This window comes from Magnolia sinica, chromosome 4, assembly GCF_029962835.1.
Source record: "Magnolia sinica isolate HGM2019 chromosome 4, MsV1, whole genome shotgun sequence".
Lineage (NCBI taxonomy): Eukaryota > Viridiplantae > Streptophyta > Magnoliopsida > Magnoliales > Magnoliaceae > Magnolia > Magnolia sinica.
The window spans coordinates 109670330-109693416 of record NC_080576.1 but is presented as its reverse complement, the minus strand read 5'-3'; the positions used below and the strand labels follow the sequence as shown (position 1 = coordinate 109693416).

The 23087-nt window shown below is 40.8% G+C and overlaps 2 protein-coding genes and 1 non-coding gene across 3 annotated transcripts; 1 reads left to right on the top strand and 2 right to left on the bottom strand.

Annotated features, from left to right (window-relative positions):
- Positions 1-3733: 3733 nt before the first annotated feature.
- Positions 3734-3806, bottom strand: TRNAR-ACG (transfer RNA arginine (anticodon ACG)). Its single transcript has one exon. It is a non-coding gene; the product is annotated as a tRNA-Arg (tRNA).
- A 3405-nt stretch (positions 3807-7211) lies between these two features.
- LOC131243772 (glycerol-3-phosphate acyltransferase 5-like) lies at positions 7212-10043 on the top strand. Its single transcript, XM_058243339.1, has 2 exons — positions 7212-7879; positions 8960-10043. The coding sequence occupies exons 1-2, from the start codon at positions 7298-7300 to the stop codon at positions 9866-9868; spliced, it is 1491 nt and encodes a 496-aa protein (XP_058099322.1). The 5' UTR covers positions 7212-7297; the 3' UTR covers positions 9869-10043.
- An 11711-nt stretch (positions 10044-21754) lies between these two features.
- LOC131244278 (omega-hydroxypalmitate O-feruloyl transferase-like) lies at positions 21755-22576 on the bottom strand. The gene has a single exon (XM_058243912.1). The coding sequence runs from the start codon at positions 22574-22576 to the stop codon at positions 21755-21757; it is 822 nt and encodes a 273-aa protein (XP_058099895.1).
- Positions 22577-23087: the final 511 nt, after the last annotated feature.

Below are 23087 nucleotides of genomic sequence, written 5' to 3'. Positions count from 1 at the left end.
CACCCAAGACAGACACTTTTGGAGAGCCAACTCCGGGACACATGTCAGTGAAGCTGTATGTGATGTCCAAGGGCCCACGGAAGTTTCTTGTAGGAATCCATGTAGCCAGTGAAGAAAGCTATACATGAATGGGATATGGGTTATATTTTCAGTAGGAATACATGTATGTAACAATTTAATGTAGGGGCATTTTCACAACGGAGGTGGCATATGGGATGAAGGGGCACACTTGGGGTGGGCGGCCCGTGTGAGGCAGGTGGCTTGCGTGAGGTGGAAGCAACGTGATGTGGGGACACGAGGGGGTTCGGGGCCTAACCCAAGGGATTTGGGGCCGAGCTATGAGATAAAAGGATTGATTCGCCACACTCTATCAGTTCAAGCTTTTAGAGCACGTGATTAGTTCTCCTGCATCACAATTTCTAGTAGCCATACATGTACACCAGTGAAAAGAAGTCCAGCCAAAAACTCACCCAAGAACATAAACACACTGGCTGCCACTGCAGTAGCAAGTGATACAGTTGATTTGAATGCTGATTTGCAGGTATTAGGTAGTACCTATTAGCATATTTTTGCAGTGTGCAAGAGAGGGCTCAATTGCCTTTTGAATCTCCTGTTGTCATTTTTGTTTTCGCCGATCCAAAATCCGACCAATTTCGCCCAATATCATAAACACAGGAAGTTGGCTGCCACAGGAGTATGAAATAGCACTGTTGGTTTGAATACTTGCAAGTCTTCAATATCAATTTGCAGGAGAGAATGCAGTCACCATTTGAATCTCTTGCCCCCCCCCCCCCCCAATTGGGTCTTCTCTTTCGCATTTGAATCTTTTATCATCCTGTCTTTCTTCACTGATCTTAGCTTTGAAGTTGTTGGTTTCATGGTGCATGATTCAGCATGGAATTGAGCATTCAAGAATCTCAAATGTATGATTGCTGGGTCAAACAAAGAATGATGTTTCTCCCTACCAAGTACTTCTTAAGTACCTCAAATTAGCTGGTATTGGATGGTTACCTGTTTCTGATAGCACTGGCTATGGAATCATCAATATCTGATGATCAAGCTTTGGTTTGGGCCAGCAAACCTGGCGATCCAAGTCATTCATGTGGTGGGTCCCACAGTGGATGGAGGTTCCCCAAACATCTTCCCACCACCAGTTGTAATGGGCTTGGACAGTCTGGGGTATATACTATATCATGGACCACTGCATGATGGGGCACACCAGATCACTTGCAGAGGTTACTACTAAGGTTATTCCTACTTGTATGATGGCTAACTCAAACAGAAAAAATATGCTTTTTCTCTCTATTAAACACTGGATGTCTGGGCCCACAATCTCCAGTATAGAATGGCTACCTCAGGGTTGTGGCTGGGTCTAATCCTGCTTGTGGCAAAAGAAGGAACCCTCAATTTCAACATTGAAACAAATCAAGATTTGGTTTGAAATCTCATTGATAGTGTTTTACATTATGTTGCGTTTGGACGGAAGAAAACTAACAAACGGATAAATAAAATTAACGTAGGATTCTCAGGCAATGGAAATCCATGAAATTTTTTTCCTTCTGTTGTTTGTTTTGGATTCCAGTTTTAAATCAATTCCTATGGTCGCCTCATGTCACTCATCTTCACTGCATCTGAAATCAATTAAAACAACTTATCTAGGGAATCAAAGAATCTTCGCAAATTTGAGGAATAGCTAGGAAATGGATTTCATTCCCTAAGGCCAATTTTATCTCAACCGGAGAAAAACTGATTCCGCATGAAATGACTTCTTTTCCAAGGTTTTACATGTTCTGGAAACCTTTCATTACTAAGGGGTTGTTTAGATTCCTGTAAATGAGCTAACTGCAAATGATTTACAGTCTGTATTTGAATGCAGAAAAATGCCTGTAAGGGGAAATTTGGATCATAGGTTACTTAAGATAAGCTACTTGTGCCTCAAGAAGCTTATCTTAGTTTCTACTTATTAAACTGAAGTGATTAAGTAACTTTAAGTAAAAAAGTTACTTATAATTGATCTCAAACCAAACTTATCTCAAATAAGTTACTTTTTCTACTTACAGTAGTAGAGAAGTGATTTATTTCAGATAAGTAAATTTGGTTTATGATTAGTTATAAGTAACTTTTTTACTTAAAAAGTATTTAATCACTTGAGTTAATTTTATTAGCAAAGTATTTAATCACTTGAGTTAATTTTTTTAGCTCTCCTATTTTTTCATGATTGCTGAAGAGAGGCATTAGGAGAGGCGCGAAAGACAGGAGAAGCAGATAAATATGTTGTTTACCAAACATACTAATCTTCTTAATAAGTACAAACTAAGATAAGCTACTTGTGGAATAAGTAGCTTATCTTAAGCAACTTACGATCCAAACACCCCCCAAATGATTTAGGGTCATTTACAGTTTTTAGCCCCATTTGATTTACAGGCAAAAAGTTGTGATTTCATTTATAGGCTCACCAGTAAATGAAAAAGTTAGCTCTCCATTTATAAGATAAATAATTTACAAGCTATCCAAATATAGACAAGTATTTACCTGTAAATCATTTAACAGTTTACAAGCTATCCAAACATAAACCATTTAGGGGTCATTTGGACGGTGGAAAATGGTTTACATTGCAAATGATTTACTAGTAAATCACTTAAAGCCTGTAAATGATTTGCAGTCTGTCTGTTTGGCTTTCAGTTGTAAATGATTCACTAGTAAATTATTTATAGTGTTTGGATAACCTGTAAATGATATATGAAATATACTTTGTAAGCTTTCATTTAAAAATAAAAATAAAAATAGAGTTGTTGCCATCTCTTCATTTACTAGTAAATGAAAACTCACATTTTTACTAGTAAATGAGAAGGGGGCTTTGCTAGTAAATCATTTACAAGTAGTGAATGATTTACTAGCAAATTAGAGTATCCAAACACAAGTAGTAAATCATTTACTACTTGCACCATTTACCACCATCCAAACGCTCCTTATAGACATCAAAACAACCCCTAAATTAGTTAAAATGGTCTACTTTAGGATCTAAGCTTTTGTCAAATAACAAGGATTGATTGAATTTCATGTGAAGCTAATGCTAGCTAGGGCTGTCAATGGGCATGGCAAAACAACTAAAATAGAAGGCCTATATGATTATTAGCTAGCCTATACCTACCAAACTAATGAACGATCAGGAGTAATTTACCACTGGTTCGAATTCTTTGTACATGCGTGGCCCATCCTGTGATTGGATTTGCGTGATTTGAGATGCATGGAATCTGCACGGTGACGATCAGCTGATGAGCTGCTCGGATCTAAAATGCGTTTGATATGTCTCCACGTTTGAATTGCTCATCTACATCCAGCTGTTGAGCTCCACCTTGGTTTCCTGTGGTCCATGAGTTCCATTGGTTGCGCAAACCCTATCAGATTAAAAGCTTGCAATTGGTATTACCACAAGAAAAAGGCCTGCAATTTGATCCAAAAAACAAAAATAAGTCTTCGGACATTTGAGTGTGCTGGGGATCCTCGATCTGGTGGGCCATCTCTCCAACAGAGAAAGAAAAAGAAGACTCTACTACGGACCTTTGATTTTATCGGCCATCTCTCCCAAAAAAAACAGAGAAAGCTTGCAATTGGTGTTACCCCCAAAAAAGCTTGCAATTTGACAAAAAAAAAAACAAGAAAAGAAAAGAAAAGAAAAACTGCTGGGTATTTGATCTTGTCCACCATTTTTACAAAAAATAGAGAAGAATACCGACTCTGCTGGGGATCGAACCCAGAATCTCTGGTTCCGTAGACCAGCGCCTTATCCATTGGGCCACAGAGTCCTCTTTGTTATTCAGCGTCATATTTTAAATAGTCATTGAATAACGATTGTAGCTAGGCGAACCACGCACATGTATTGAATATTGGCCGTTGGCACTTTCTTCTTTAACTTTCTAGCTTTCTCATGTGAGTGTGACCTACCTTCTGATTGGATGGGCCTAACTTTTGGGCCAGTGCATGTTCAAGGTAGGACCCACCTGATTATTAGCTCAATATCTCGGACACATGTCGCACATCTAATTCTTTCGGAGCGGATTAGGTGGTACCGGGGTAACACGTTAATGGTGTTGCCATTACCGTGGGCCCACCTTGATGTATGTATTGTACATCCACCCCGTCCATCAACTTTTCCAGCTCATTTTAGCAAACTATCCCAAAAATGAAGCAGATTAAAATCTCAAATGGACCACACCAAATGCCAACCGCTTCCCAAAGTACTCAGCTGCTCATCGTTGCCCACGTTCGACTCACCAAAGTCTGGCCGGTCCACTCATCAGATGGACCATGGACAGTACAAAATAAAGGACGGCCAAAGAGTAAAGCACGGCTCACGTTCAAAATATACATGTGTGGCCCAACTGATGGTGGTCCGTTAAAATTTTGGTGTGTGGGCCATCTAAAGCGGTGCCTTGCATCATAACAACATTTAGGATCATTTAACCATGGGGCCCACTTGTACAAATGGAGCCAATCAAAATTTCTCAGTCCGCATATTATAATACCTCCGCCAGATGAGCGAATAAATTGAATTGGATCAGGGCCCATATTTGTGATTTCTCTTCATTATACTTCGTGAACGTGTTGGATAGCGTATACACATCACGGTGGGCTTCAGGAAGTTTTCAACGGTGGGCTTCTCCATCCCCACCGTTTCTTATAGCGTGGCCAAATTGAATTCTGGATCTCCCTCTTCTTTGGGCTCATCCACTAAAATGAGCTGTTGAAACTGATGGACGGAGTGGATATAACACAAACATTAGGGTGGGCCCCACATAGCTTGATGTTAAAGGTGATTCCTGTATTGGGGTTATGGGCAAAGTAACGTGAGAACAAAATCTTACTTTAAATCCCGAAATTGATGGCCAATAATCAAACGGCTATGATTGTCCAACCACATGCGAACTTGAATCCACCCTCCATCCGCAACGGCCCGGTCCGCATCTTCAGTGGAATTTAAAATTGCATTCTACAAAAACAGATGGCAAAAACAAAATTTCACCCATCCATTCACCAGACCTGCGTTTTAGGCCCTAAGTTCTAAATTAAAATCGTGGACCACCTAATGGAAAGGTAGGATCTCACAAATATGTCGTATATTGAAACGTGTGCTTACATGTGGATAGCATTGCTTTGCATACGTGTGAGCTTAACAAACCTCCTACACGTTGCAGCACCGCTACATTTTGATTTTACACAAGTGGGCTCATTCATTATCCAAACCTTTGATTCAAAGGGCCTCACTGTTGATGGACGATGGACAAGAAATCCGGCGGATTGGAAGATCCATGGCCTCACTGTTGATGGACGATAGACAAGAAATCCGTTACGTGTTGGGAGACCACGGAAGCACACAAAGGTGAATTAAGCAATGTATTTTAATCGCACAATCAAGCCTAATGAGACAAACTCTGAATTTAATGTAAAAAAACTCTTACGGTAGAAACAACACTACATAGAGTGACAATTATCAATATGAGAGCAAAAATTACAAGTAATAGACAGTATATCTAATTTGAAGAAGTCTCTAATCTCCTCTTATAAACGTTTTAAAATCTTACAAATGACTTAAAAAACTCCTAAATACATATACTCATAACTACACTCATATATAACTTATGGGAGAATCGCAATTGAAATTGAAAACAAATTTCGTAGATACACAACTCTGTGTATTGTGCGATGATTTGATGGTACTTGGATTAGACTTCGGTCACATCAAATTAAACATCAAACATTGTATAACAAAACATTAAAATTTCAAAATTTTATGATGGCATCCAGCATGATATCTAGCTCTTCTTCTTATTTGATTGTGAACTATCCCTATATTCTCTCTTTTAACTTGTGGACCATCTATTGAAGGGTTGCAATCCTTCCGGTCCCGGAAAGTTGGGGTTCATGGACCATACACAGTGGGTCCCAAAATACCACTTACTTGTTTCACTGAACCATGGGCCCCATTTGGCTACATATCGTGAACCTGGGCCCCACTTGTACAAAGCCAAGACTGGAACGATGCCGCACATCAGCCGGCAGCAGGCAGCCCGGGCTTTCTCGTAAACCTGTCACACGTGGAGGACATCCGCTCAATGCAAAAACTGCGCCACCCTATCAAGATCATCTGGCTAAGATATAAGGCCGATCCACTCACTAGATGGGTCACAAATGTAGATTGAGCCAGACCATCGACCGTCCATTTATTTTGACTGTGTGGTCCGCCTGATGAGTGGACTGCACTAGGCGATCTTCGTGGATGGGTCCACTGTTTTGCATGGCCCGGATGTCCTCACGTTGAAGTGAAAGGTGGGCTGCATACTAAGTCAGCATACTGCCGGATGCAGGTTTTCGGTTCTTTTGCATAATACCTCTCTAACAAATTTAAAGAGGCTCGCCTGCCTCGTGTAGGTACCTACCGGTGTGACTTTCTCTAACACGGGGAAAAGGAATTCACGTACATGAAATCCACCCCGTCCATCACGTGAATCACCCAATATGTAGCTTTCTACCGAAAAACAGGCCGATTCAACACTCATGTGGGCCGCCCAATGATATGGTGTGGCCTAAATAAATTTTTAAATACTGTGATATTATGTTAATTAGTTCATCCTCATGTGGCACATCATGTGAATGGATTAGATGACATATAAAAACCACGAAAAATCCTACATAAAAGTAACAGTGCTTGTCCTATCCCAACACTTTCCTAGGCCGTGGCTTACCTGACTACTGGACGGTCATGATTTTTGTTTTCCAAGATAACATAAAGCACAGTACTTGATGGACGGTGTGGATCTCATGAAAGTTCTACCAAAGTGCCTCTCCATACGCTACTGCGGCTCTTCTAAATTAATACGCAACCAGCTTACGTTGGCGACATGAGCAACTGTATAGTCTATGGTTGGCGCATTTTTAGGTGACGCGGCGCATTTTTAGGTGACGCAGAGAGAGAGAGAGAGAGAGAGAGAGAGAGAGAGAGAGAGAGAGTAGTCGTTGAAATTAAGTGAGCAAACCTGGGAGATTTTGAACCCGTAGCGTGGCGTGAGAACCTTCCATTCCTTTCATTCGCAGTTTCCTTTGTCTGAAAAGGGTGAGAAAATTTCAACTCTAAAATAAAATAAACAAAATTAAGGTGGGTGTGGACCGCTAAACTGCTACATACCCCTTAAGCAATTAAAATCAACCCAAAACCCAAATACCCATTTCCTTATATTCCTATCTTTCCATTCTAACTACTAGCTATGCACTAAAATAGGCTGCTTTTCACCATTTTATCATGGATGGTGGAGATCTCACCGCCCGTGGGCCATCGCGATCCGTCGTATCCGAGTTCGAGGGCACGCTCTTGCCGGACCCGGACCCGTTCTCTTATTTCATGTTGGTAGCATTCGAAGTTTCGGGCTTGATTCGATTCACTATCCTTCTAATCCTATGGCCCGTCATTCGATTGATGGACGCGATCGGGTCGGGGGACGCTGGGATAAGGTTGATGGTGTTTGTTGCCATGGCGGGCGTTCGGATAGCGGAGATTGAGTCGGTGGCACGTGCGGTGCTACCTAAGTTTTATATGGATGGGATTGATATGGATGCTTGGAGGGTGTTTAGTAGGTCTGATCGGAGGGTGGTGGTGACTAAGTGGCCGAGATTGATGGTTGAGATGTTTGCCAAGGAGCATTTACGTGCTGATGAGGTGGTCGGGTCCGAGCTTGAGGTTAATCGGTTTGGATTCGCTACCGGGTTCTTTAGGGATGTAAATGGGCCCACCTGTGATTGGATCAGTGCAGTTTCTAAGGATGAACGGCCAGATGTTGGGCTCGGCAGGCATGCGTCGAGTGTTTCGTTTCTCTCCTCTTGCAAGGTAATCAAACATCCCTTCTTGTTCATGGTGTCTGTGAGTTAGAAATATGAACCCATGCAACATTATCTTTTCTCTCAATATGGCATTCGTGTATGACATCGTAGCCGTTGAAAAGTTTGACTAAACCATGAAGATCACTCTGGGTGAAAATCAGGGCAGTCCACTCCTATATCTGTCTATCCACAATGTTCGAATTGATGGTCCACGGAATGGGTGGATAGGCCTGGTTTTCTCATGAGGCGATCGTCATGGTATGGCTGTACATATGGACTGTGGTCTCATGGGCCCACATGTAGAAGTGGTTAGATAATGGTAACCGTTTATCCTCTGAGATCTATCTAACAATTGCGAAGATAAGATAATTTTGACTATTGGTTTGTATAGTTAGTTATGAGTCATCGAAATTTCCATTTCAATGGTCCAGATTCAGCCGTATATATGGACGGTCAGATTTATCCCTGCAGCATGTCTTATACTGGCCGAGTAATTTACGGTTCGGATCATTGGATTCTCTAATATGTAGGTCCCAGTGGGGCCACACATGCTGGTGACTTGGAGTGGTCACGTAGCCAATGCATGCAAAATCTAGCAAAATATCAGTGAGGATATCAAAATTTTCATTCCAAAGGACTCAGTGGTCGAATGGGCTCCACACATAATCTGGAAGGTTTTGAAGCACGATCGTCCCCATCCCAACTGTTCCCTGTGGCGTGGCCCACCGTACTTGTGGGTCGGTCTGATTTTTGGGCCCTATGGAATGCATGAGGACTGCACATGATGGACGGATTGGATGTCGTGCACACACCAAGGTGGTCCCCACATATCGTATTGTAGGTTAAGCTTAACCTACAAAGCTTGGTAGTGGATCCGGCCTCCGGCTTAAATCTAAAAACATAACCCCTACTCATTAAATTACAGATTTAAACCAATCTCCACCGTCTATTCCCCAATGTATCCCATCCATCAGATTCCAAATTCACCCATCTGTGCATGCAAATTTTAATTTATTCTCTCATCCGTGTATACAATTTCTAATTTATCCTCCTAACATGCCATCACACAAAATTCCCATTTTTGCAGGAAGTTCATCACCCACCGTTCGCTACAGTGGACCAAAAGCAGAACTCTAATCTCATCCGTCCACTTCCAGTAATCTTCCACGATGGCCGTTTAGTCCGCCGACCAACACCATCAACGGCTCTCCTCATCCTCCTTTGGATTCCAATAGGCGTGATAGTGGCCATGATACGTATCCTAGCAGGCCTTATACTACCAATGTGGGTCATCCCTTACACAATCCGAATATTCGGCGGTGAATTAATAATCAACGGTGGGCCACCTCCATCAGACCCTGGCCTCACGAGCGGCGTCCTCTTTGTGTGCACTCATCGCACTTTAATGGACCCAGTGGTCCTAGCCATGGTCCTTCGTCGCAAGGTCCCAGCAGTCACCTACTCCATCTCACGGCTATCTGAGATCCTATCACCAATCCCCACCGTACGTTTAACAAGAGATCGCCAAGTGGACGCAGATCGCATCAAGAGCGAGCTAACGAAGGGTGATCTGGTAGTGTGTCCTGAAGGGACCACTTGCCGTGAGCCATTTCTCTTGAGGTTTAGTGCGCTCTTCGCCGAACTGACTGACCGGATAGTGCCGGTCGCAATGAATTACCGTGTGGGGCTTTTCCATGCAACGACGGCCCGAGGGTGGAAGGCGATGGACCCGATTTTCTTCATGATGAACCCGAGACCAGCCTATGAGGTGACCTTCTTGAACCAATTGCCGGCGGAGGTAACCTGCTCGGCCGGTAAGAACCCGCATGACGTGGCGAACTACGTTCAAAGGATATTAGCCGCGTCGCTGGGGTTCGAGTGCACTAATTTCACGAGGAAGGACAAGTATCGGGTTCTCGCCGGCAATGATGGGGTCGTATCTTCTACACCGTATCTAGACCGTATAAAGAAGGTGGTAGCCGAATTCTTACAATAGGAGTGCATGAATTATGTTACAAATAAGCGTTTTTTAAGTTTATTTTCAGGTCATGGTTGGATTTTGCATGTGTGAGATTCAGGCCGTTCATCAAATGGGCACGTGAAAAATGCTTGGGAGGGAGTAATATTAGGCTGGGCCACTCATCAGGTGGACCACATGTGCATGTTGAATATTGATGGGCTTTTTTTTTTCGAAGCAATCATTTTTCTCATGCACTCCCGGCCCATTTGGTGAATGGACGAGCCTGATTTTAGGCAAGGGTATCTTCGTGGTGGGCCCCACATGATGAATGGTTTGGGTCTTTACAAATTTCGTTTACGTGACCCTGATCACTATCATCACCACCATCTCGATAGTAATATAAGAATATGGATCCTCTGTTGGAAACAAATCAGTGGCCCCCACATCAAAATGGCGTCCGTACAAATGGGGCCCATGATACGTGATTCTGATCGTTGAATCTTTCTGTAAGAAAATAAACTCTACAAAACTGTAATCCATCAGTCAATATATGCATTATACGTACTTGATTTGGACTATGGTGCAAATGGGCCGCCCCCAATAGGCCCGACTTACCTGCCACTCTCATTCCCAGGCCCAAGTCCGGAATGGGCCTACTCAGAAGGCCCAGGAACAAGAACAAAAATGATTTGGCCTGACCCTGGCCAACCCGGCCTGGCCCAAAAATTGATCAAATCCTTAGATTTGGAGTTGAACATTCAAAATCCATCCGTTGATCAGCTGGATCACACATGCATAAAGAAGTAAACATTTAGAAAAATGAAAACTAACGGTCTAGATGCAAGATGCATGTGTTGCTCACCGATGATTGGAATGGATATTCGTAGGATGTACACACGTACAAATCTAGACGGGTTAGGCCCGGTCCACAGGCCGAGCCAATAGGTCCAAAGCCAAGACAGGCCAGGTCTGTTCCCACTCCTAATCTGGACCGCCCAAATTTTGGGTTAGACTATCAATGAAGCATCCCGTAAAAAATTTCCTCTTTGAAATGGTGGATCACTGATCACTCCTTTTCCGAATCATCCATCTGATGGACACCAATCGCATGTTTAGCTTTGGAGGCACACTTGGCTCATTTGGGCTTGCAACACTAAAGTGGACCACACATTGATTTGAATGGTGTGGATTGACATATGTGTACCGTTGATGTGTGCATGAGCATAATTCACCATACTTGGGCAGGGTATTGTATTTATGAGCCTACGGCAAACCTGGTTCTACATTATATATTAGTAATTCATGTCTAATATGACTCGTCAATCACGCACTTCATGAAAGTATGTTTCACGAGGATATAATCAATCAAACAATTTTAAACACAAGAATTTTATGCAGAAAATTCTAGAGGAAAAAAACCATGACACAAAATGAGAGAGATCTCCACTGTATTCATACTCAAAGCATTTGAATTACACAACTCATCTTCTTTGATTACAAAAGTAACTTGATTTTCCTTTGTAATATATATCACCATAAAAACTCTAGCCATTGAAAAAAATTTGTAAGCCTTAAGCCCTAAACTCTAGCCATTGAGAAAAACTCTAGTTAAAAATTTCCTTGTAAGCCCTAACTCCTGAACCCTTGTAAGTGTAGAAAACTATTTTACCTTTTAAACCCTTGTCTTATCTCACGAAAGAAAACACGGGCCTCCTCAAGCTTTTATCATAGTTAAACTTAAATATATTAACTTTTATAAAACTATGTAACCAAGTCCTTATTCTTAACCGGATGGTAGACTCTCAAGAGTTTTAACCCCCGATCAAGGGTTCGACTGCCCATAGATGGTGAAAAAAAAAAAAAAACTGTGTAACCAAGTCCAAATCCATAGGTGCGACCGACAGTTATTATTGATTGGACCAACTTGCATTGGCAGAACCTGCTCTGCTCCTAAGTAATCCTGGATTCTATCGGTTGAACTCACGGGATCATCTTTACATGTGGGCCCATGGGGAGAGTCGTGACACGACCAAGGGCAAACTTCATTACATGTAACAAAGTTTTTAGTTTACTTGATTTTTAGAGGGCCCACAGGCCCCCTCTACACGCACCCAGATGTTGGACATTGGACCTTGCATCAGGTGGGCCACACCATGCAGACGACATAGCTCAAAAACCAGGCATGTCGACCAATCACGTCGGCCATGTATGAATGGAAAGCAATGGACGGCTTAAAGAAGTTCCGAACCGTTCATGTTCACCGTACACACGTGGTCCTACTGATAACTGGACCACCCTGATTTTCAAGCTGGGCCATCTACAAGGTGGGGCCCACCTGATGCACGGTTGGAATGTGCAGCACACGTCTTAAGTTACACATGCTTTAGACCTAGTTTTAAGAAGAAGGAAAGAACTTCTACTTGGTTTTGTTTCCAAAAACTAGGGGCTTGGCGTAGTAGTTTTCAAATCTAAGTACTTGTTCGGGGGTTAGGGCGCAGCAAACAGGACTTGAATTTCAACCTGGGAAATGATCAGATACAGCGGCTGTATCATAAGTTACGATGCAGCCATCCGTTTTCTTGCCAGCATGTGAAATATGTAGAATATCCAATCTTTTCAAAATATGAGCCAGATCATGATGATAATCAGATATCAAAATACAACTGATCCAATCATTAGGTATGCCACACCAGTTTATGATTCGATCCACACCATTGATCTGCATGTTGTGTCCAATCCGATGAGTCGATCTGTCTGATTTTCATATTAGACGATCATAACAGTACATCCCACATTTTCCATGGTCTGGATATTCTACACATTCGATCTGTTGGACGACAAAAAGCGGCTGTATCATAATTTATGGGGATCATGTAGCACGCTATGGCGTCATCCGTGATAACACGTTTCCTGCGAAAGGGTTCCTGCGCTGGAAACGTAGGTAGCCCACGGTGATGTTTGTGAGAAATCCACCCGGTCCATCGGTTTTTTTAGATCATTTTAGGACATGGTGACAAAAATGAACTGAATCCAATACTCAACTGGGCCGAAAACGTAAGGATTGAACTTACACAGTTGAAATATTCGTGGGGTCACAGAAGGTTTGAATCGGGCTAATATTTGTGTTTTTAATTAATCCCAGTAGAATGACGTTATTAACGGTATGGATGGCATGTAAATATTACTGTCGACCGCAGGTAAGTTTCAACGGTAGGAATTTCTCTACCTACCTTTTCCTATAGTACGGCTCACTTGAGTCTTGGATCCTTCTGAAGTTTGGTCGGAAGTCCTAAAAAGATCTTTAAAATAATGGATGGACGGAGTTGATTTCTCACAAACATCACGGTGGGCTCCACCTAGGTTTACAGCGCAGGAACTTCCTGCGAATGGCTTTTGCAGGAAATTCCCCTCCCCATTTATGAGATTGAATATGGTACGTGCCACGTTTGATTTTTTGACGCGTGGCCCACCCTATCGTGTCAATCCACGTCAATGCTTCCGTCTCTCTCCATTTCGGCACGTGGTGTGTGGTGCAAATCAGGTGGCAGCACGTGACATATCAGTGAAAAGTGGGGCGCATTTAGATGGGTGATTGTGTAGGGCTGGCCCATCGACTTTAATTCCAGGACCGCTCTGTTGGGGATTTGAGTTGGGCCTGTTTCTGGGCCCCGCACGTCAGGCCTTCTGATTAACGGACAGGAACAGTTTGGGGATTGACCAATTTCTCAATTGAGGGCTGGACAATACGCAAGCTGGGGACTTTTTTGACGGTTGCAAATCCCCTACAACACCCATTTTACGCACACAAGTCTGTGGGACCCATGACAACATGTGTAATCTGCTCCGTCTATCAGGTTCTATCCTTGATTCAAGATTGTAAGGTCAAAAATCAGTTAGATTCACCACTCGGACAGACCACACCACATGGAACAATGGGATGGGATGCCAACCGTGGGTTTGTGTGTGGGGCCACCATGATGTGTATCCTTCGTCAAACCCGTTAATAACGTGTAACACACAACAACGGAGAGGAGATTAAAAAAATCTAGCTAATACAAAACTCAGGTGGGCCACACCTTGAGAACTTAGGATGTTATGGAACAAATTTATATTTTTCTCACTGGTGTGGAACATGAGCTTCTGATCAGTATTATCCGGAACAGTCAAAATACGGGTTCTCACCAGGTGGACCTTTCATAAACAAGTTGGTGGGCCCTACCATGATGTATGTGTTTCATCCCCCCCTGTTTGTCCATTTTTTAGATCATTTTAGGGCACCAGCCCAAAAAATGAGGTAGATCCAAATCTTAAATGCGCCACATCATAGAAACAGTATTGGTTGAACGTCCACCATTAAAAACTTCTCAGAGGCTACATTAGTTTTGGATCAAGCTGATATTTGTTTTTTTCCTTCATCCAAGTATGTATGACCTATTTAATAGGTTAGATGTCAAATAAACATTACAGGGAACCTTAAAAGGTTTTTAATGATGGACATTCAATCACTACTGTTTAACTTTGTATGGTCCACCTGAGGTTTAGATCTGCCTCATTTTTGTGATAAAGCCCTAAAATTAACTTGAAAATTGGATCAACGGCGTGGATAAAACACATACATCATAGTGAGGACCACAGAGCACCGACCAGTAGCCACCTGGCAGGGTCAATGTCCAAACCGCGTCCGTCACGAATCACACCGTACAGCGGACGCTAAGAAGTTTTTAATGGTGTGAATTCAATGAATACTGTTTTCCTCTATTGTGGCCCACCTGAATTATTTTTCTGCTTCAGTTTTAGGACCACATCTTAAAATTATCTAAAATTTTCTGGAAAAACATATAGACAGCTTTGATATACAATTCATACGTCGAGGTGGGCCCTACGCTCAGGGTCTCACCCACATCTCTTCTTCGGGGGTTGCAGCTAAGTCGCGCTCGTATTTTGTCTGCAGCCGATTTGATTGACGAACTGTGTTTTTATAATACGTCCAAACGTCTATTCCCGATTTTTTCATTTACGCGTCATTACCGATTCCTGTGAATTTTATTCATAAGGCATCCACACGTGGCAATTAGTGACACGTGTGTAAAATCCAAACTGTTCAGTTGATACTAGCTAGGGCTGTCAACGTGCCGGGCTTGGCTGGGCCGCGGTCTGTCCAATCCTGACCGATGCCTGAACCCCGTCCAAAACAAACAGAACCGAGCCAAGCCGTGATGACCCTTTCGTAGTCTGAGCCTGACCCCGAGCCGGCCCAAGCCCAAGCCATCTGACGTGTACATTTACGTGTGTGCATACACACATTGTCTGGAAATGCCAGTGTCCTCACGTTCACAGTGACGTAAGTAACATCCCCGCAGCTTCCAACCATCATTCCACTTATCCGTACAATTTGAGCGGCTTTTCACATGAGATTAAGTGAGATTTGGTAGCATGGAATTGCACGTAAATTTCATTTTATGTTTGAAGGTGATGGTAAGAATTGGATTAATCCATGTATAACATCATCCTCTAGCTGGATTTCTTATTTTTTATTTTTATGAATTTTGAATTTTTAACTCTGTTACATTTTGTGCGGCCCATGTCGATGCATGTGCTTTATCCAAGCTGTCCATCTACATGCACCCTTTACGCATTATAACAAAGTTGCATGTGCATGATAGCAAATGGCATTATGTGTTAAATTTGATCTGTTGATTACAATTTTAAGGTCCATAAAATGTTAATGTTTTTGTACCAAAAATGCATTAAAATTCTTTATTACATTTACTGGATATTAATTTAATTAATTAAATCAACTTTAACGTATTAAATTGATATAGGAATATAATATTTAATAGAATAATTGTAATAAGTTACTTGAAATATATACTTTAATAAAAAATGAGAAAATTTCAAACTTCGAATGAACCATGAACATAAGATAAGGACCTCAAACGAGCAATCAACCCCTCCTAACCATCTATTTGGATGGCCAATGTTTAGATAATTTAGATCATTTTATTAATGTGATTTTTAATATTGAAGTTAAAATTAGATTGTCTTGATATATCCACAGCATGTGACATGTACAACAAATTAGTAACCTAGTAATACTTCTGTTTTTGAAGCGGCTCTTCTTTATTTAAAAAATGGAGCCAAAAAGGATATTATATTAATTATACTTAAAAGTGTCTATTTCAAATATCTCTGAATCCATTAATCTCTAAATATACTGTGTGAAATAGTAAATTTGAGGCAAAATTCTCTCAAATATTCTCAAATAAACTAAAATACACTTTCTCTAATATGAACACAAGATCTTCTAATCTACTATTATGTTAAATAATCATTTTTTCTAAAATCCCGAGCCAGTAGAAGCTGGTATATCAATTTATATCCAGAAACTTTAACATGATTCAAAGAATCAGTTGGGTTTGATGATGCTCGTTTTTGGTGCATTGGTTAATCCAATTACCAAGATTTTTCAATATGGCTAGCTTGACATGGGTATAAATGAATAAATGGTCCAGATCAATGAATAGTCGTTCCACCTTCCATTTAAAGCTCTATAGATTTTCAGAATGTCCATGTGTAGGGGATTTTCAGAAATAAGTGTGGGCATCCCATCCCAACTATTCCTGATCGTGGCGCCCATGAGTTTTGGATTGACCTGAGATTTTAGCCCATGCCTAAACACAAGGGGGGTATGCATGATGCTCTCGCAGGATTACATGTGTATGTAACTATGGTGGGCTCATTTTCAACCATTTGCACCATAACTATGGTAAAACAATTCCCTTACCCCACGTGTGGAAGTATTCCACGAGTGATGCCAAGTAATACATGTGAGGTGGTTCCTCAATAACATTGAAGAATAAGCTTATTCTAAGGTGCTTTTCCGTGTGAGGTCCACTATAATGTGTGTGTGTGTGATTAGGGGTGTACACGAATCGAAGTATGTTGAGTTTAGCATAGCTTGACTCGGCTCCGCCACTAGCTGACCCTAGCTCGAACTTGGCTTGACTCGACTCAGTCCTCAAGCCTGACCGGCCAGCTAGGCTCAGTTCGATCAATAGCTGGGGCCAGTTCGATCCAAGATCAAGCCTCTATGGCATTTTCTCAAATACTAGGAGTGCACCTTCAGATTTTCACAGAATGTAAAGCGGCAGCATCAGTTTACATGTTTTTCATCAAATAGGCAACATAAAAATGAAGATACAAAGGTATTTGTTTCATATCAATACCTTCCTCGCCACCAGCCAACACTTTGTTTAGTCATTTTATCAATCACTTGTTGAGCAACATCAATATCAAAATTATCAAACCATCGAGCTGGTTCGATCCGAGTTCAATTCGAGTTGGGGTTCGATTCGAGATGAGTTGAGCTCGTGCAAGCTCGAATTCAGCTAGAAATTTTTTTGAGCTCAAAATATCAGCTCAAGCTCGATTTTGAACCGAGTTGAATTGAACTTTTTCGAGTCGAGTTGAACAAGCTAACCGAGCTAACTCAATTCTTGTACACCCCTGTGTGCGATCTAACTTGTTTAAAAGTCTCATATATCATATGGGCCACCACGTGAATTTGGTTGTTTTAGAGTGGTGGTCCATCATTTTCTATGGTGTGGCTCTCCTAATCACTGTTTAGGACTCTTGTTTGAAGAATCATATTACCATGGTCTAGCTCACTTGATGAGATGACAAAGCGCGCATGAGATGATTGAGCTCTCTTTATGTGAGGATACTTCCAAATGTGCCCATTCTAATAAGAGATATGGAAAATGGTGGGCCTCTAAAGCTAGCCAAAAGCAACGGCCTACTAACATGGTTAAATACTCGTCTTTGATTTATGGACGGATGAAAATGATGTGGGTCGAGCACTTGGGCTTGGTTTTAGAAGATTCCAATGATCAAATACAAGAAAATTTTCAATCTCGTCCATTGAATTGCTAGCTAAGCTCAAGGACCCAAAAACCCATATCCGGATTGGCTAATGACCAAGGGCCTGTTTGGTTACCACTTAAAAACAAGCCCAGATATGATCTCTAATATGTAATAGCTATCATATTAACTAAAATCAGATTAATTGAGTTTTAAGTGGCAACCAAACAGGGTTTAAAGATATTATCCATGCAAGTTTGGCATGATCCATCAAAGCCACATCCTCACCATAAGATTTCATGGATGGACTGATTGATGGCATCCATCATGCCTATCTAGACATAGCTTTAAATGACACATGGTGCTAGTAATTAAAGATATATGAATGACACAAGCCATTTCCACGTTCTCTCAGTGCTATTGTTCTACGGTTTTCCACGTTATGCCACGTGACAATCTTTTCAATTTTCCTTTAACGTGGTATAACAAGTGGCCTGGTGTGGTGTAGATGTGACATGTGGACGACTGACATGGACTAGCCTACAAATAGCACGGGTATTTGAATCATTGATTGAAAAATAAGAGGCTAGCATGCATAGAACCAATGGAGATGCCATGTCATGATTTGCTGTAAAGAACGTTTTTGACTAAGGACTGTCCACCGAACGAAAAGTCTTTTATACATCATAGTTTCAGTTAATCTAAAATGATTCCTCCACATGGAAGGAGAGGCAAAGTCAAAAGTGTCAAACACGTTTGGAAAGGCTTTACCATTCTAGCATCAATTAAAGAGAAGCTCATTTTGATAAAGGTGAATTATATTTTGTTATTTTACAAACGAGTACATTGCAGAAACTATATATGTTATGGATATTTTTATTGAAAATAAAAGTGTATACACTAGTATAAGATTTGTAAAAGATTTTAGTAAATATATATTTTAATAAATAAAGAATTATCCTAATATAGAAAATTTATTTTAATTTAATCTAACATGCCCCCACATACTCAAAATGCTCTGAAATAAAATTATTTTTAAAAGAAGGAATGATGTTTACATAAAAAAAATAAAAGGAAGTATTTATGGTGATAAATTTAAGTAATGATAGGTGGTATTTTTTCTTTATCACATGCACTCACACCCCTACACACACTACATAGTAGGATTTCACCGCAATGGGTGCTTGAACCATGACCTCGTGTTGAAATTCTTGTGAGTCCACTATTCGAGCATGAGTAAAGACCCAACATTAAGATTTCTGATGATATGTGGTGATGGCAAGGGCACTTTAGTGGTGGGGTGGGGCTATGACTCAAGAAATGGACAGTCCATACCAATTATAATAGAGAAATTTACGACTGTGGGCCCCACCTTTATCCAGTGGTTTTTACGAAGCAGTACAAACTTAACATACGCACTTAGACCTCCTCGTACGGACACCGAATTTGAGGACGATAATACCCCTGCTTTTTTCTGGCTGGTGTGCAGAGACGAGCGTTGACGGACGGTCCAGCGATGGGAACTCACGTGGGGCCCACTGTGATGTTTATGAGAAATCCTCCTTCTAAGTTCATTCATAGGGTCACAAAGACCTGGATGAAGAGGAAAAACAAATTTCATGATGATCTGAAACTTCTATAACTCCTAAAAGGGTTTCAATGGTAGACGTTCAATTCCCCACTGCCTTTTACATTGTGGTCCACTTGATAGTTAGATCTATCTTATTTTTCGTGTTAAGCCTTAATATTGAGCTCACGAAATAGATGGACGGTTTGGATATAACACATACCTCATGATGAGACCCACGAAAGCAACTAGCAAAAAAAAAATTTCACGGATAGCCGCGGGCAGATTTTATTTTTATTTTTTTTTCATAGAGAGAACTTTTTCTCTCTTACATTTTTCTCTAATACATAATTATGTAAATATGTATATATAAGTAAATGAAAATATTTTTCTATCTTTTAATTCATTTCTTTGTCATTTATTTAACAAGATATCTCTTAAATTAGAATGTTATTTTTTTCTTTTTTTTTTGACACGCACACACACACACCCATGCACTTACACTAGTGGAATTTCACCATGCATGGATACTCAGCTTGACAGGGTGTTGAAACTCCTAAGAGTATACCACCCGAGAAAGAGTAAGAATCCTAAACTAGAATGATTTACTTATAGGGAAAATTTTAGTTCATGGTGCGACCCATTAAATGATTGGCTTGGATCACCAAACCAGCGGAAAGAAAGATTCAGACCTCAAAAACTCCAAAACAAAAGTTTCATCCAAACAAAGAAACTATGTGGTTTATACATGACGAAATCACTCATGAAAATTAGCAGGCAAGCATGAAAATGAGGGGGGCAAACTAGAATCAGTGGGGCAAACTGGAATATGAGTGGGGCAAACTAGAAAACAGCGGGGCAAATAGAAAAATAGAGGGGCAAATTGAAATATGAGTGGGGCAAATCGAAATATGAGCGGGGCAAACGGAAAAACAATGGAGCAAACTGAAGTATGAGCGAGGCAAACTAGAAAAGCAATGAGAGAAACATATGAGCGGGACAAAATGAAATATGAGCGGGGTAAACTAGAAAAGCAGTGAGACAAACTGAAGTATGAGCGGAGCAAATTAGAAAAACAACGAGGTAAACTAAAATATGAGCGGCAAACTAGAAAATCAACGGGAAACATGAAAAAGAGCGGGAGAAACTAGAAGATCGGCGAGGGAAAAAATCAGCGGGAAAAATTAGAAAATTAGCGGGGGAAACATGAAAATGAGCGGGGCAAACTAGAAAATGAGCGTGGCAAATTGAAATATGAGCGGGGCAAACTATAAAATCAGCGGGGCAAAGATGAAAATGAGCGGGTCAAGCATGAAAATGAGCGGGTCAAGCATATAAATCGTCATTTTGCAAACACAATTTTGCTATTTACCTGTATCATATATAATTGCTATACCTGCATATGAATCGCCATGCTGACAGTGTATAACAATAAAGCCCATTTTCTCTTCTTTTTTAGTGCAACACTGACTAAAATACGAAAATCTAATGATTTGTTACTGGACACTGCTATTTTTCTAGTTTGCCCCGCTTATACTTAAGTTTGTCTTGCTGTTTTTCTAAACTAAGCTCATTCATCTAAATTAAAAAACGAGTTTAAGCTTTAAAGTATTGTCTTCCAATGTCATCCATCAACCATACGACTCATATTATCGTGAAAAGCCTGATACAAGGTGACATATGTTGTTGATGTCTCAAATCTTTCAACAATAGGGTTAGTCAATGTCATCGACAGACCATTTGATGCCATCAAGAGTTATTCAATGCCATTGATAGTTATTCAATGCCATCGAAAAAATACGAAAATCTCACAATTTGTTACTGTATACTTTTGGTGTCCTGCTCAAAGCTATCAAAAGAGGTTCGATGCCATCGACGAATCGTCGATGACATCAAAGTCCCATCGAGAAAATTCGAAAAATACATGTTTAGTCGCTAGAACATTTTGGTTAATTCGATAACATTGAAGATGTTCAATGCCATCAAAGTGTCATCGAATGTTTTATAGAATGATCATACAAAGTTACACAAAATTGCATAAGTGCGGGATTTATTTCCTATTTCGATTGTGATTCACCTAGATGCCATGCATATATATGGGTGTAATCGGGAATAGGGGGTATCAAGAGCTTTCTAATTCATTCGTAGGGTTTCAAGCTTATAGTTTAGGTGATTTAAGACTTATTCGAATCGGGTAATCTCTATCTCTTGTAATTTTATTCTTTTATAGTAAATATATGTCGCTTTGTGCCTTGATACATCCTCAGTGGAAGTCAACTGACTAATGAATTGTTTTGCATCACCCAAAAATGTCTCCCACTTGTGAAAATTAAAAACTATGCATTCTATACAAAGATGTGGACCACTGTAATCAAACCATTGTACAAGGACACCAAAAAAGTTGATAGTCTTTTCACTACAGTACAACTCATACACATGATAAGGACACTACCCTATTTCACGTGTATACCAACATCTAATATATAAGGAAAGGACTACATCTCAAACACATGCATCATGAATTTCTCCACCTCTTGTTCTAAGGCCATCCATACATTAACACCTCCACCTCTCCTCACCCTAATACCATCAGAGAGCAACAATACAAACTCATCCATTCTACTCACAATTGGGCCACCATAGGCGGGCCTCCCATACCCAAAATCCAGCTCATGGAAGGGTAGCTTCCACCAAGCTGACACATAAAAATTCTCATCTAAAGTGGAAGGGACCCCTCTATAAACCTCCAACCAATCCACTACTGATTTCACATACTCATCTGTCACCATCTCTATTGCTTCCTTCACCTTCGCAACACAAAACCACAAAGACTCCTTATTCAAATCCACCACCTTTGCACTTGCACAAGCTATTACAACAACATTCTTAACAAACCCATGTGGCAAAGGTGGAGTTATCTTGCTCCTAATGTCCACAACAAAGAGTACTGATGAAACCCCACATGGGTCTTTAAAGACAGCCCTTGTCCTTGATTTCCACAGGTGGGCCACCATGGCCTCAAAAGTTGAGCACTTGATCATGGCCTTGTTTTTTAGGGTGGTGATCATTTCAGGTGTGAAGTGGAAAAGTTTGTGGCTGTGATTGTGTGATACTTTTAAGAGGGATTGGGGTGGGGAAGGTTGGTTGGGTGACGTGAATGAGGAGGGAATGTTAGTTATTTCAGTTAGCTTTGTGTATTCCTTGTGTGGGTATTTGATCTGAGGTGGGATTCTAACTTTGATATATGTCCTGTCATTGTTGAGAACATGGGTCTTGAGGCCTTCACCCCTGCAGATGGAGGCCAGGTTGTGGAACATCTCAGCTGTTAATTTCCCATCAAGTATGCTATGGTTGATCACAAACCCAATTGAGAATCCTCCACATTTGAATCTTGTGACCTGAAAACATAAATAGATTTTTTTTTAGTTTTTTTTTTAAAAAGATCAGAATCTTGTTGCAATTACTGATTGATCACATAGTGTTTTTTCTTCTTCTTATTTTTTTATTTTTTATATATTTTTTATTTTTTTTAGTATCAAGAAGACGGGAGGAATTATCTCATCCATGCATTGTACCATGGTTCATACATTTGAGCCCATGGTCGACCAATCTTTGCTGTTGATACTATGAGGCCTACATTATCAATTTGGATTTTCCAAAAACCTCCCCAATCAGAATTCAATTTGCCCCACTATTTTTCTAGCTTGCCCCGCTCAAATTAAATTTGTGCCATTGCTTTTATAGAAGACAGGAGATAATGCATTTGCCGCTATTTTTCTAGTTTGACCCGCTCATTTCCAGTTTGCCCTGCTTGTTTTCTAGTTTGCC

What these genes read in the sequence shown, in the direction of transcription:
- LOC131243772 (XM_058243339.1), top strand. Translation starts at nt 7,298, where the DNA reads ATGGATGGTGGAGATCTCACCGCCCGTGGGCCATCGCGATCCGTCGTA. An exon ending in CGTTTCTCTCCTCTTGCAAG is followed by an intron (nt 7,880 to 8,959) that starts GTAATCAAACAT and finishes CCATTTTTGCAG; the next exon opens with GAAGTTCATCACCCACCGTT.
- LOC131244278 (XM_058243912.1), bottom strand. Translation starts at nt 22,576, where the DNA reads ATGTTCCACAACCTGGCCTCCATCTGCAGGGGTGAAGGCCTCAAGACC.